Genomic DNA, 14,146 nt, shown 5'->3' with positions numbered 1-14,146 from the left:
CTGGTATTGTCCTGCTAAGAATTCCACATTCATGGCACAAACCTACTTTATTTTTTAATTTAAATTTTTTTTAATTTTATAATTACAACTTTCTTTTGACAATACATATGCATGGGTAATTTTTTACAACATTATCCCTTGCACTCACTTCTGTTCTGATTTTTCTCTTCCTTCCCTCCACCCCTTCCTCTAGATAGCAGGCAGTCTTATACATGTTAAATATGTGATAGTGTATCCTAGATACAATATATGTGTGCAGAACCGAATTTCTTGTTGCACAGGAAGAATTGGATTCAGAAGGTAAAAATAACCTGGGAAGAAAAACAAAAATGCAAACAGTTTACACTCATTTCCCAGTGTTCCTTCTCTGGATGTAGCTGATTCTGTCCATCATTGATCAATTGGATCTGAATTAGATCTCTTTGTCGAAGATATCCACTTCCATCAGAATCCATCCTCATATAGTTGTTGAAGTGTATAATGATCTCCTAGTTCTCGTTTCACTCAGCATCAGTTGATGTAAGTCTCTCCAAGCCTCTCTGTATTCCTTCTGTTGGTCATTTCTCACAGAACAATAATATTCCATAACATTCATATACCACATTGATGGACATTCATTCATTTTCCAGTTTCTAGCCACTACAAAGAGGGCTGCCACAAACATTTTGGCTCCCTTTCCCTTCTTTAGTATCTCTTTGGGATATAAGCCCAGTAGTAGCACTGCTGGATCAAAGGGTATGCACAGTTTGATAACTTTTTGGGCATAATTCCAACATATTGTAGGGTTCTGCTTTTTGATCCAATCTGCTATCCGTCTCCGTTTGATGGGATCGTTCATCCCATTTACATTTACAGTTAAAATTACTAATTCTGTATTTCCTGCCATTGTATTATTCCCCAGATTATGCTTTTTCCCTTGACCCCCCTGATCCCCCTCCCCTATATTTAATTTACAGACCCCCCTTGTGACGCGCAACCCTCCCTCTTTTTTTTTTTTTTTTTTTTAGGATCCCTCCCCCCTCCCTCCAAATCCCTTCACTTATTCTCCTTTTCCTTTTCCCTTTTCCTCTCCCCCCTTTTAATGAGGTGAGAGAAAATTCTCTGAAAAACAAATATGTTAATTATTTACTCTTTGAGCCTCTCCTGATGAGAGTAAGATTCACACAATGATTCTCCCCCTCACTAAGTTCCCTCAGATATGGTGTATTTTCTATGCCTCTTCCTGGTATGTAGTTTCCCTCTTTTTATCATTCCTTCCCCTTTTTCTGAACCGACCTCCTTCCCTTTACTACACCCCCCTTTTTTTCTTTTATATCAGTAAAATCAAATTATCCTTGAGTACTTTTTATATACCCACAACAGAGTTACAGTTCTCAAGGGTTCTGTGTACCTTTTTCTGTTTCTCTTCAGTCTTGTGGATGTAGATCAAATTTTTTGTTTACGTCTGGTTTTTTTCTTAGAAACATATAGAATTCCTCTGTTTCATTGAATGACCATCTTCTTCCATGGAAAAAGATGCTAAACTTAGCTGGGTAGTTCATTCTTGGTTGCAGTCCTTGATCTTTTGCCTTACGGAATATCAGGTTCCAGGCCCTTCTATCTTTTAATGTGGAGGCAGCCAGATCTTGGGTGACCCTTATTGTGGCACCTTGGTATTTAAATTGTTTTTTTCTAGCTGCTTGCAGGATTTTCTCCTTTGTGTGGTAATTCTGCAGCTTAGCCACAATATTCCGTGGTGTTCTTTTTTTAGGGTCTATTTCAGAAGGAGTTCGATGAATTCTTTCCACATCTACTTTCCCTTCTGTTTCTATTATCTCTGGACAGTTCTCTTTGATAATTTCCTGTAAAATAGAATCTAGGCTCTTTTTTTGGTCATAGTTTTCTGGAAGTCCAATAATCCGCAGATTCTCTCTCCTAGATCCATTTTCCAGGTCTATAGATTTTTCCAGTAAGTATTTGACGTTGTTCTCCAGCTTTTCATTTTTTTTTTTTTGTTTTGTTTGACTGATTCTTGGGTTCTCTGTGAATCATTCATTTCTATTTGTTCCATCCTGACTTTTAAGGAGTTATTTTCTTCTTTCACAGTTTTTAGTTCTTTTTGTAAATGCCCAATTTCGTTTTTAAATGAATTATTTTGCTCTATTGAATTTTTTTCCATTTCCCTAATTTTTTTTTTGAGAATTATTTTCTTTTTCCAATTCAGAAATTCTATTTTCTTGAGACTTTTTTATCTTTTCCAATTCAGAAATCCTACTTTCCTGTGTTTTTTTAACCTTTTCTAATTCATAAATTTTGTTTCCCTGCATCTCCTGTGAATTCTTTATTTTTTCCAACTCCAATTTCAGGACGTTGTTATTCTCTATCATAACTTCCCTTTCTTTTCCCCATTTTTCTTCGATCTCCCTCAATTTTTTAAGAGATTCTTCTAGGAGAGAGTGATGGGGGGCAGGAATCGTTCCCCTTTGGGTTGTTATCTGCTGACTCTCTGCTGTCAACTTCCTCGGGGTTGGATACCCGCTCTTTCTATGGTTTTTCTAGCTTTTTTGCTCATACTTAAAAAATGTTTTGGGGTCTGTCCCTGGGGTAGGAAATTATTTACTTCTTTACCAGCTTCCTCCCAGACCGGATGGATGCAGCGGCCCCTGCGCCGGAGCTAAGAGAGAGCTCTGGGAGAGAGTTCCCCACCCCCTCCCTGGAAGTGCCTCAGAGGTGATTAGCACTACTGTGCTTCGAGGGCGTAGAATAGTAAAGACAGCACAAAGCCCAGCCTATGTGTCCCGGTGGGGAGTGGATGTCTGCAGCAGGTGACGTGAGAAGCCCCTGCGCTCAAACTGGAAGTGTCTGCCAGAAACCGTGGTCCCTAGTTCAAAGGTTCCGCTTCTCTGGGACTTCCTGGAGCTGAGTTCCACTCCCTCCAGCTAAGCTAGGCAGTGTGTGTTGCCTTGGGCCGTATCCACCCACTTGTCAATCTCTTAGCTATTCTCAGGTGGTAGCTGTGGCCACACCCCCTGGTGCCGATTCTCTGCTGAGTCACCCCCAGGGTGGGGGGGGGGGGAAATCTAATCTGAGTTTTAAAATATTTTGGCTTTCTCTTCTGAACTGCTAAATAATTAGCAGAGAAGAGCTAACAGCCTGTGCCAGATTCCTTTACCTCAGTGGCTTCTCTGATCCCAGAGCCCTTCCCAGCGCAATGGGCGCAGTGTGCCCCTACCCCACCGTCTGTGCTGGTCTCTCTTCTTCCTCCCCTGAGAACTGACCTTTCCTGTTGAAACTCCAGATTCTCTTCAGCTGGTAAGTCGTGCTTCCAGTCCTTGTGGTATCTATCAGTCCTGAGCTAATTCTGAGACTTAATTTATCTAATTGGTTGTGAGGGAGTGAGGACGTTCACAGAGACGTGTGTTTCTTCTCCGCCATCTTGGCTCCGCCCCCTGGGCATAATTCCAGATTGCTCTCCAGAATGGCTGGATTCTTTCACAACTCCACCAACAATGCACCAGTGTCCCAGTTTTCCCACATTCCCTCCAATATTCATCATTATTTTTTCCTGTCATCTTAGCCAATCTGACAGGTGTATCGTATCTCAGAATTGTCTTAATTTGCATTTCTCTGATCAATAGTGATTTGGAACACTCTTTCATGTGAGTGAATATAGTTTCAATTTCTTCATCTGAGAATTGTCTTTATATCCTTTGACCATTTATCAATTGGAGAATGGCTTGATTTCTTATAAATTAGAGTCAATTCTCTGTATATTTTGGAAATGAGGCCTTTATCAGAACCTTTAACTGTAAAAATGTTTTCCCAGTTTGTTGTTTCCCTTCTAATCTTTGCATTAGTTTTGTTTGTACAAAGGCCTTTTAATTTGATGTAATAAAATTTTTCCGTTTTGTGATCAATAATGATCTCTAGTTCTCCTTTGGTCACAAATTCCTTCCTCCTTCACAAGTCTGAGAGGTAAACTATCCTATGTTCCTCTAATCTATTTATGATCTCATTCTTTATGCCTAAATCATGGACCCATTTTGATCTTATCTTGGTATATGGTGTTAAGTGTGGCTCCATTCCTAATTTTTGCCATACTAATTTCCAGTTTCCCAGCAGTTTTTGTCAAATAATGAGTTCTTATCCCAAAAGTTGGGATCTTTGAGTCACAAACCTACTTTAAACAAATGGGTAAAACATTGCATTTGAAAAGACTAGTTATGGCCTCCAGAAAGACTGTAAGAACTTATGCTTATAATAGATAAACAAGCTGTTTTGTCAGAAGTCAAAATCTATGTAATTCTTTACATAAAAAACAGCTTAATCTAAATTATAAAAATGTAAAATCATAAGGAAAAAAAGGTCCACAAGAAGTTTGAAAATTCTTATAAAGCTCTTTCAAATGACTGCAAACATTTATGCCTAGGATGTATATCATAATTAGTCAACAAACATGTATTGAAGGGCTACTATGCAGCAGGTACTATGGAATACAAAGACAGAAAGGAATCACTTCTTATTTTCAACAAGCTTATATTTTATCTGGGGATGTGTCCATATGGAGTAAGTATATATCAAATAAATATAATTGGTGGGAGATGGCACTAAAAACTGGAGGGATCAGGAAGGCTTCATTTTAAAAAAAGATGATGCTTAATTTGAGTTTTGAAGAAAACAAAGGATCCAGTGACCAAGGGTGGAAGAAAATGTATTTCAAGCATGGATGGCAGACATTTCAGTTGGCCAGTGAATTGTCTAGGTAGAGATATGTCAACTGTAATACTAGACCTTGAAATTCAGCTGATCTGAAGCACTCTGGAGCCAGACAATTACAAAAGACTTTTCTATGAAGACCAACCTACAGACCAATGTGCCAGAGGTTGTTGACCTTCTAATGTCTGGTGAGGACATGCAAGCTTTTCAAAATCTTTTGAAAGATTTGTGGCCTCTTCATGGTACATGGTTGGTGTCCTTATTATTCTGCTAGTTTGTCTTTGTTCTATTACTTTAGTTTTTCCTTGCATTGATAGCTTTTCAATGTCACATAAAAAGTATCATCACCTAATAAGGATAATAGATGGCCCAATGGATAGAGTATTTAAGCTTGGAATCAGCAAGACTCTGAATTTCAATTCTGCCTTAGATATGTTCTGGGGTCACTGTGAACAAATCATTTAATATCTCTCCATTTCAACTTCTATAAATAAAAATAATAATAGAGCTTATGCCACAAAATTGTGATGATGATAAAATGAAATAGAAAATGAGTTAAAAATCTTACAACTATATAAATGCCTACTATTATTATTGCCATATAGATGTGTACATGTTTCTACCTTTTTTCCACATTGCATAATTTTTATTATGCATTTTTACTTATCCATAAAACTCTTAATTATTGCTTTTTGAAATTTAAAGGTTTGTTCATGCTCTTCAATATCAGAAATCTAATTATGAGTTAACAAGCTAAGGCATCTTCTCAGGTTAAAGTTTATATTGTCCTTGGCAGGAAAATTAAGACCAAAACTGAAAACAAAAACCTAGAAGCAAAAGAAGAGTTAAATAGTTATACTCTAATTGTTCATCTTTCTATACCATCTTTTTTCTTTAAAGATTCTATCCCTTGCTTACTTGTAATCTTGTCTTCCTTTTTTTTGCTTTCCTTAATGGAATTCGTTCTTGATTTTAGATTTCTTCATTTTCTTATAGGACTATGCTACTTTGCAGTATTTATTCTTAGTTTCTTTACCTTGTTAATTTTTAAAAAAAAGATATTTTGAAAAATTCAATTTGACAAGGCTGTATGTTGTCACCTTATTTATTTAACTTACATGCAGAGTGTATGACATGAAATGCAACTGGGGATGAATAAAAAAAAATAGAATTGAGGTTGCCAGAAGAAATATCAATAATCTCAGATATACAGATGGTATCACTTTGATGCAGAAGAATTAAGAATCTTCTTGATGATGGTAAAAGAAAAGAGTATAAAAATTGACTTGAAGCTTAACATAAGAAAACTTGGCAATTGGTCTTGGTATATTCTGACAAACAGAGGGGAAGAAATGGAACCAATGTCAGATTTGATATTCTTGGACTCAAAGATAACTGCAGTTGCAATAATGAAATTAAAAAACGGGCATTGGAAAGAAAGCTGTGGCAAATCTAAAAAACATAAAAGCAGAGATGTCACTTTGCTAACAAAGGTCTGTAGAGTCAAAGCTATAGTTTTTCCAGTAGTAATGTATGGTTGTAAGAAGAAAACTGTTACAGAAACTGACATTTTCAAATCATGGAGAAGACTTTTCGGAATCTCTTGCACAGTAAGGAAATCCAATCAGCCAAGACTTAAAGGAATTAATTCATGCTATTAAATGGAAGATCAAATACAGAAGCTGAAGCTTAAATACTTTGACCACATAATGAGAAGATGGGAGTCATTGGAAAGTATGTTGATGTTGGGAAAGATTGAAGACAAGAGGAGAAGAGAACAGTAGAGGATCAGATTGATAGTATCATGGAAACCAAGAACATGAACTTGGACAGACTTTGAGAGAGAGTGGAGGATGGAAGGGCCTGCCATGCTATGATCCATGGGGTCTTGAAGAGTTGGACACAACTTAGAACAACTGAACAACAACATTTATTGATTGAATGATCAGTTGATTGATAAAATGAAAAAATTTAATTCAGGAAATTACCATTCTGGACCTGAATCTCAACAACAAAGAGGAATTAACTTTTGGGGTAGAAACTTTGGGATCCCTTGTGTGGAATGACATTTTTCTATGTTATAGCTTGTGATAGAGCTAAGAAACTTTAGTAGCTGAATATAATAATTGAAGGGTGAAAATGATTTCTGGCTTTTTGAGTTTAAAGTCTAAAGATAGTGATTTCCCTGAAAACCTTCATTCTCCAAGTTGGACAGACTGTATAAAACACATTTCCTTTTGAGTAGAGTAATAACAAGATTTTGAGGGGACTCTTATTTCCTGAGATACAGAACATGGGATAACGAAAGGGGTACTAAATTCAGAGACAGGTCTAGAATTGAATCTCAACTCTTCCACTCATTCGATATATGACTATAGACAAATTATTTTCTTTCTTTGAGCCTTAGTTCCTTCACTTATAATTTCTGTACCCATATCACAGGGTAATTATAAGCATCAAATGAGACAATGTATATAAAATGCTTATAATAGTGAGGCTGTAAAAAACCTAAATTTTTATTATTGGCAGCATGAATTCTGATTTCTATTTTACTGTGTGTGTGTATATGTGTGTTTCTCTCTGCAGCTAAATGGCTCACTTCTTCACTTTGGAATTCATCCTAAGCTGAGAGAAAAAGCAAATTTATCCAAAACATATACTGAATACGTCACGAGTGGAGATATAATAGGAGAGTTGAGTTGTCTGCTTAAAAGAGAAATGGGTTATACAGCCACCTGTGAAACCACTTTGCAGGTCAGATATCACTACTTTTTTCACTGTATGTTACATGAAGAGGTGTGCTGAGGTCATTCTGAGCTAAGGAAAGCAAATGAAAAATTTTCAGTGTGAAAATCTGGATCTTTGAAATCAATAAACATTATAAATCATGGTTTGATTTATTGTTTTATTGATTGTCTAGTCTTAAGAAAGTGATAGAAAAAACAATAATTTAGGTTAAACTTTAAATTGTGTCCAGCACATTTGGGGGCAGCATAGGGAGTTGTTAAACACTTACCAATATGTCCCTCATTAAAGTTTTCTTTCATGTAAACCAGAGACCATGGCTTGATTATTTTCCTCTGAGAATTCTGATGTTTTATTGTGAAAACCACCCAAAAGATCAGAGAATAATGGAATCATAGGATTTTAAAGCAAGAAGAAACCTAAGGCATTTCCATTTTAAAGTAACCCCCAAGTCATGATTAAAATATTTTTGACTGATTCAAGGAGACATTTACATCTTATTCATATTTAGTGAAATTGAGTTGTATTCTCACTTGATGACTATAACAAGGATTACCATCTTGATATTTGGGATAGAGTGATATGGTTTACTCAACTGACTATCCCTCTCCCCTTCCCCACATTCATACCCTTACAAAAATGTCCTCATTGTACTTCACAAAACAGCCAATTTCTTGGCATGAATCAAGTTCTGATTTTCTTGTGATCTTCTTCTTCTTGTTCATTCCTATGTTGTTATTATTATGTCTTATTTTTTTCAGGCCTGTTTTATCAGCCTAGAAGACTTATATGAAAGTTTTGATGTATTCTGGTCATTCTTAGAAGAAAAAATGTGGCTGAAAGTTGCACTCAACATAGCAAATCAATATATAAAAGCAGGTATAATGGGTGAGGTAAGATGCGATTCAACTATTATGATTTTTTAAAATAATTTCATTTATATATAAAATGTAGTATATCAATATCAATAAATAAATACTATATGATATAATTTATAATGTAATTATTAGTTTGATTTTTAGCAATGTTCAAGGACTCCCACGAAACTCCTTTTACTAATTTAGGTCAATATCTCTTATATAACAGAATCTTTTTTTTTTTTTTTTTTTTAATATGTAACAGAATCTTAAGGATTGCCTGGTGGGTCACTGAATCTAATTCTTATGACTTCAAGGCCAGTTCTCAATCTCATCTATGAGATCTAGTCTATTATTTCACAGAACAAAATTCATAGGTTTTGAGATAGAAGGAACCAGAGATTCAGGCATATTTCTCTTTAAATCTCTGCACATAGTGTCACTAACTCATCATACTACTATCAAGGAAGATGGAAGAATTTGAGAAAATATAGAAAATATAATAATATTTGTTGTGTCTACTTTGTAGCAGCTACTGTGCTAACAACCACTGGGGACACAAAGAAAAAAAATACAGTGTTTGTTCTCAAAGAGTTGACAGTCTAATGGAGGAACCTTCTAATGAATGTTGTTCAAGATTGGAATGATTCCCCTGTTGAACTAATGAGCTTATTGCTGGGGATCTTACAGCCAAAGCTGGATGACTCTTTATGAGTGATTTTGTGTAGGAGTTTCCTACAAATTTTTGAGAATGGAGAGACATGAGCATATTGGTAGGAAGTAAGGAAGCTTCTAGTAGACAAGAAAATGTTGAAGGTAAATGAAAGAATTGGGTTATAGAAGGAACAATTTGCTGAAGAAAATGGGATGAAATAGTATCACTTGTGCAAATAGAGGGAATCCCTTCTTGCCTCTGTGATAAGGGCCAATTCTTCACGCAAAAAAAAAAAAGAGTGGAAGAAGAGATAGTGAAATGAACATAAGTGATATGAGATGAGGAGGAGGAAAGAAGGGTAACTCGTTGAATGGCCCCAATTTTTTCAGTGAAATATGAGACAAAGTTCTTAGCTGAAGAAGGTGAGAAGTGAGGGAATTATGAGGAGTTTGAGGGAAGAAAAAGGTTTGGAAAAGCTATTGAGATGAATGGGATATTGGGTCAATTATTAAAATGTAAAACATTTCCTTGCTGCATTGAGATTACATCACAAAAATTTGTAGTGAATCCAGTTATCATGGTTTCATTATTTTCTCTAGCTTCAGCAACAAATTGTAAGAGCAAAGGCAGGGGGTGGTGGATGGGTTGGTAGGACAAGATTGGTAATTGGATAAAGGCACAAGGAACTCAAGAGAAGAAGGCAATATAGTGATTGATGAATTGGTTCAGAAAAGGGTCAACATGGGTAAGAGAGGAAAGTATAAGTAAGTATAGGGGATAGTCGGGGAAATACTTGAGGGATGATAGATCATTTCATGATTGAAGAACAGGGTTTCAGGTTTCAAGGGAAAGAGAAAGATAGAATGACATTAGAATATAACCAGAGAATGGGAATTTCAGAATTTGTGAAGATGGACATAATGATGGCAAGATCAAGAGTAAGACAAATAAGTGTATGTCTATGGTAAGGTAGAAGAGTCAGTAATGTGAAATGAGCAAACCAAGGAACTATGATGGTAGTATTTGTATCTTGTTTGAAAATCATTCTGTTGCATCCAACTCCATAGATGTCCGTGGAGTTTTCTTTTTTTTTTTTTTTTTTTTTTTTTATTCATTTTTCCAAATTATCCCCTCCCTCCCTCCACTCCCTCCCCCCGATGGCAGGTAATCCCATACATTTTACATGTGTTACAATATAACCTAGATACAATATATGTGTGTAAATACCATTTTCTTGTTGCACATTAATTATTAACTTCTGAAAGTATAAGTAACCTGGGTAGACAGACAGTAGTGCTAACAATTTACATTCACTTCCCAGTGTTCCTTCTCTGGGTGTAGTTATTTCTGTCCATCATTGATCAACTGGAAGTGAGTTGGATCTTCTTTATGTTGAAGATTTCCACTTCCATCAGAATACATCCTCATACAGTATTGTTGTTGAAGTGTACAGTGATCTTCTGGTTCTGCTCATTTCACTCAGCATCAGTTGATTTAAGTCTCTCCAACCCTCTCTGTATTCCTCCTGCTGGTCATTTCTTACAGAACAATAATATTCCATAACCTTCATATACCACAATTTACCCAACCATTCTCCAATTGATGGACATCCATTCATCTTCCAGTTTCTAGCTACAACAAAAAGAGCTGCCACAAACATTTTGGCACATACAGGTCCCTTTCCGTGGAGTTTTCTTGGCAAAGGTACTGGAGTGATCATTTCCTTCTTCAGTTTTTGCAAGCATTGGTTAAGTAATTTGTCCAGATTCACATAGCTAGTAATGAGGTCAGTTTCATTCCAGTTTTTCTGACTCCAGGAGCAGTGCTCTATACCCCACCTCCTAGTTGCTCCAAGAGTATTTGAGGGAGTATTAATGGGTATGTTGAAGTGTCCTACTATGAAAGCAGAAGTTGGGGAGAGAAAAACTGTGAACCTGGCACTTAGCACATTGAGGAAAGAAGGGAAGTGTTCTGAAGCTGAGGAGACAACAGTTAACAGTGAGTTGAATGAGTGGTAGATATAGTTTGAAAGAACCTCTAAGAAGTTGAGATTACTAAATACAGGTGGTATTGGAAAAACCTGATGGCACTGGGGAGCTAGACATATTCCAATTTCCCCACTTCCACCAGTAAACTAGGGAATGAGTGAAAGTGTGGCCAGTGCAGGAAAAGGAGACCAGAGAGGCTGTGGCATTAAATGGGAGTCAAGTCTCAAACACAGACCAGAAGGTGGAAGAAGTAGGAAAGGAATAAAATTCAAAAGGAAAACAAAAGTATTGTCTACGGAGCAAGCATTTGAGAAAGCACAGTGAAAGAGGAAGACACTCTTAGGGTGGGACACTGGGGAGATGGGCATAGGGGAATGGGAAGAAGGGATCTATTTGTGAGGAATTAGGAGCAAGGGAAGTTTGAATGGAGAGACTAGGGTTCAGAATACTGGGATGGGGAAGATATGAATAGGGGGAAGTTTATTAATCATTGAGGAAGAAATTAAAGTAGACTTATATTTTTCATAAGGATCTGTCTCCCAGAGTCTTAGGCATTCAAGTGAGAGGATAGGTTCTGGAATCTGAAGGAATGTTGATAACTCCCTTTCCCCTCAGAAGATTAGAACAGCCCAGACACTTAATAAATCAACCTGTCTCTTCTCTGAAAAGGGAAGTGTCTAGTGCTCAATGAACTAGTGTTCTATTTGAAAACAAAAAGACAAAAAATAGAAAGTTCCCCTCCTAAGAGAGCTTACATTCTAAAAGAAAATACTATGCATGTACAAATGAGTATACAACGTGTCACATTTAGGAGGGAGAGGACAATAACCATCAGAAAGAATGGGATGGCTTTACTGTGAATGTAGGTCCTGAGTCCCAAAGGAAAAGAATTTTGAGAGGAATTGCGTTCCCCAACTTTACACCTTTTTATTGTGAACCTTTACTTCTTCAGCTCAATTCTGTTCAGAGAGCTTGCCATTTATAGAGTAGAAGTGGTTCAAATATGCAACTTTCTGCTCATGAAACACAAAGAATAGATTAAGAGTGAGTTTTTTGTACCAACTCACAGAACAGCATTAGGACCAATGGGAACATTGTCATTTATTTTTAGAATTTAACATATCATAATATTCTGGAACATCATCATGTTTATATGGAAATTTTTATCAAGCTAGAGTGATCAATAACTACTTAAGACTGGACTTCCTTCAGTTCAATAGGAGGAACCTTCTAATGAATGTTGTTCAAAATTGGAATGATTCTCCTATTGAACTAATGAGCTTATTGCTGGGGAGTTTACAGCCAAAAGCTGGATGACCCTTTATGAGTGATTTTGTGTAGGAGTTTCTTATACTGAGTGGGGATATGATGTTAGGTCACCTCTTAAGGTCACATTCAGATAATTCTGTGATGATGTGCCCCCCCAGTTCTGTGGAAAATGACATTTTTTCCTTTGTTTTTTCTATTTCGGACCCTATGATACTGGGAACTAAGCCAATAAAACCAGTTCTATCTAAACTCATAGGAGACTTTTTTAAAACAACCTTTGCATTGGAATATTTTAAAAGACTTTTGGAAAGCCTAAATATTATTGTTTGTCCGTTTTTTTTAAAGATTCCCATAGATTACTGAGGTATGATTTCCTCTCAGTGAAATTGTTTGATAGTTCTATTATTTAAGTCAAGTCAATAAGCAATTATTAAGCACCAACTTACTGTGTGTACTAGGTGCTGTGTGTACCGAAAAGGGCAAGAAACAGTCCCTGTTCTTAAGGAGTTTACAATCTAATGGGGGATAAAATGCAACTAGTTATCTACCAACAAGTTAACATACAGGTTAAATTGGGGATAATTTTGGAGTAGAGGCACAAGGATAGGCAAAGGCTTCTTGCAGAAGCTACACCTTGGAGGCAGGGATCCAGGGAAGTCAGGAGGTAAAGGTGATTAGGGAGAGTGATCTAGGTATAAAAGAGAAGCCAGAAGGCAGATCACTTATTTATATAATTTATTTTTAGGAATTAACATATCAGAAGTATTTAGAAGAAAATAATGTGTACATGGAAAATTTATCAATCTATAGTGAGTTGTCTATTTACGATGAGACTATGCAATATGTTCTCATTGTATTTGGAAGCGTGAATAATGTTGCTACAGAGGAACCATATTTTGCCCCCAGCTTAATACCTCCAACATGTTTTCAGGTAAGAAGAATAATTCCTGGCATTTTAAATTTGTACTTTATTATTCTTTGCATATTTCCCACAAATCTTGTCAGGTTTTACCTACAGAACTAAAAAAATAATATAGCTTCACCTCAAAAGCATAGATCCTATAGCCACTGTGTCAGAACTAGACCTGTGATTTCATCAGTAAAGAGAATTTCTTAGTGAGTAACCTTTACAAACGTAGTAGAAATGATTTTATGCTGTTGTTGATTCCTAGTTGTTAAGGAAAACATATATTTTTGATTGAGCTTTTAATTGAAAATAAAGATAATAGCTGCCCACTCTTCTAAACAACAACAAATGTAGGTTAAAATTTTCTCTTCACACTTAGAATCTTAGAGAGTTGCTTAGAGCAGAGCTTCTTAAACTTTTCCCACTCATGACACTTTTTTTGCTCAAGAAATTTTTATATGACCCTGGATATATGGTATACAAATCAAACATTAACTGATAATAACTCATAATTTTGTGACCCACAAATTTAGTTATGAGATATAGAGTCTTGGCTCAGTTTAAGAAATTAGGGTTTAGAGCACTGAGAGTTTAAATGATTTGTACAGAGTTACAGTCTAGAGACAGGACTTCAACCCAAGTGTTCGTGAGTTTGAGGCCCTCTCTCTCCTCACTATCCCATGTCACATCTCATTATTGATCCATTTTTTAACCATTCAAAACTTTCTTTGATACAAGGTAATGTTTTTTGTTTGTTTGTTTTGTTTTGAGATTCTTTGATTCCTTTTATTACAAACAATTCTGGGTAGACCTAATCCCAACCAGACTCCACCATAATATTTTTTTTAGAAGATAGTTTTTTAAATAAATTTTTATAAGGTAGTTATTTATAAATATATAGATATTTGTAAATTATATATATGTATTTACACACACACACACACACACACACACACACACACACACACACACACACACACACACACACATATATAGGGGTTAAGTGACTTGCCCAGGGTTAAACAGCTAA

General features: G+C 36.1%; 1 protein-coding gene across 1 annotated transcript in view; it reads left to right on the top strand.

The window, feature by feature from the left end:
- SLC9C2 (solute carrier family 9 member C2 (putative)) overlaps window positions 1-14,146 on the top strand; it is a 105,281-nt gene that overhangs the window by 78,059 nt on the left and 13,076 nt on the right. The window contains exons 23-25 of the mRNA XM_074308373.1: window positions 7,282-7,449; window positions 8,202-8,333; window positions 12,955-13,140. Of these exons, the coding sequence (XP_074164474.1) occupies window positions 7,282-7,449; window positions 8,202-8,333; window positions 12,955-13,140 (486 nt within the window). The remainder of the gene's footprint in view (window positions 1-7,281; window positions 7,450-8,201; window positions 8,334-12,954; window positions 13,141-14,146) is intronic.

The sequence above is a fragment of the Sminthopsis crassicaudata genome, chromosome 4, assembly GCF_048593235.1.
Source record: "Sminthopsis crassicaudata isolate SCR6 chromosome 4, ASM4859323v1, whole genome shotgun sequence".
In the NCBI taxonomy this organism is placed as follows: Eukaryota; Metazoa; Chordata; class Mammalia; order Dasyuromorphia; family Dasyuridae; genus Sminthopsis; species Sminthopsis crassicaudata.
The sequence above is the reverse complement of the archived record's forward strand: the minus strand, read 5'-3'. Positions and strand labels throughout refer to the sequence as shown.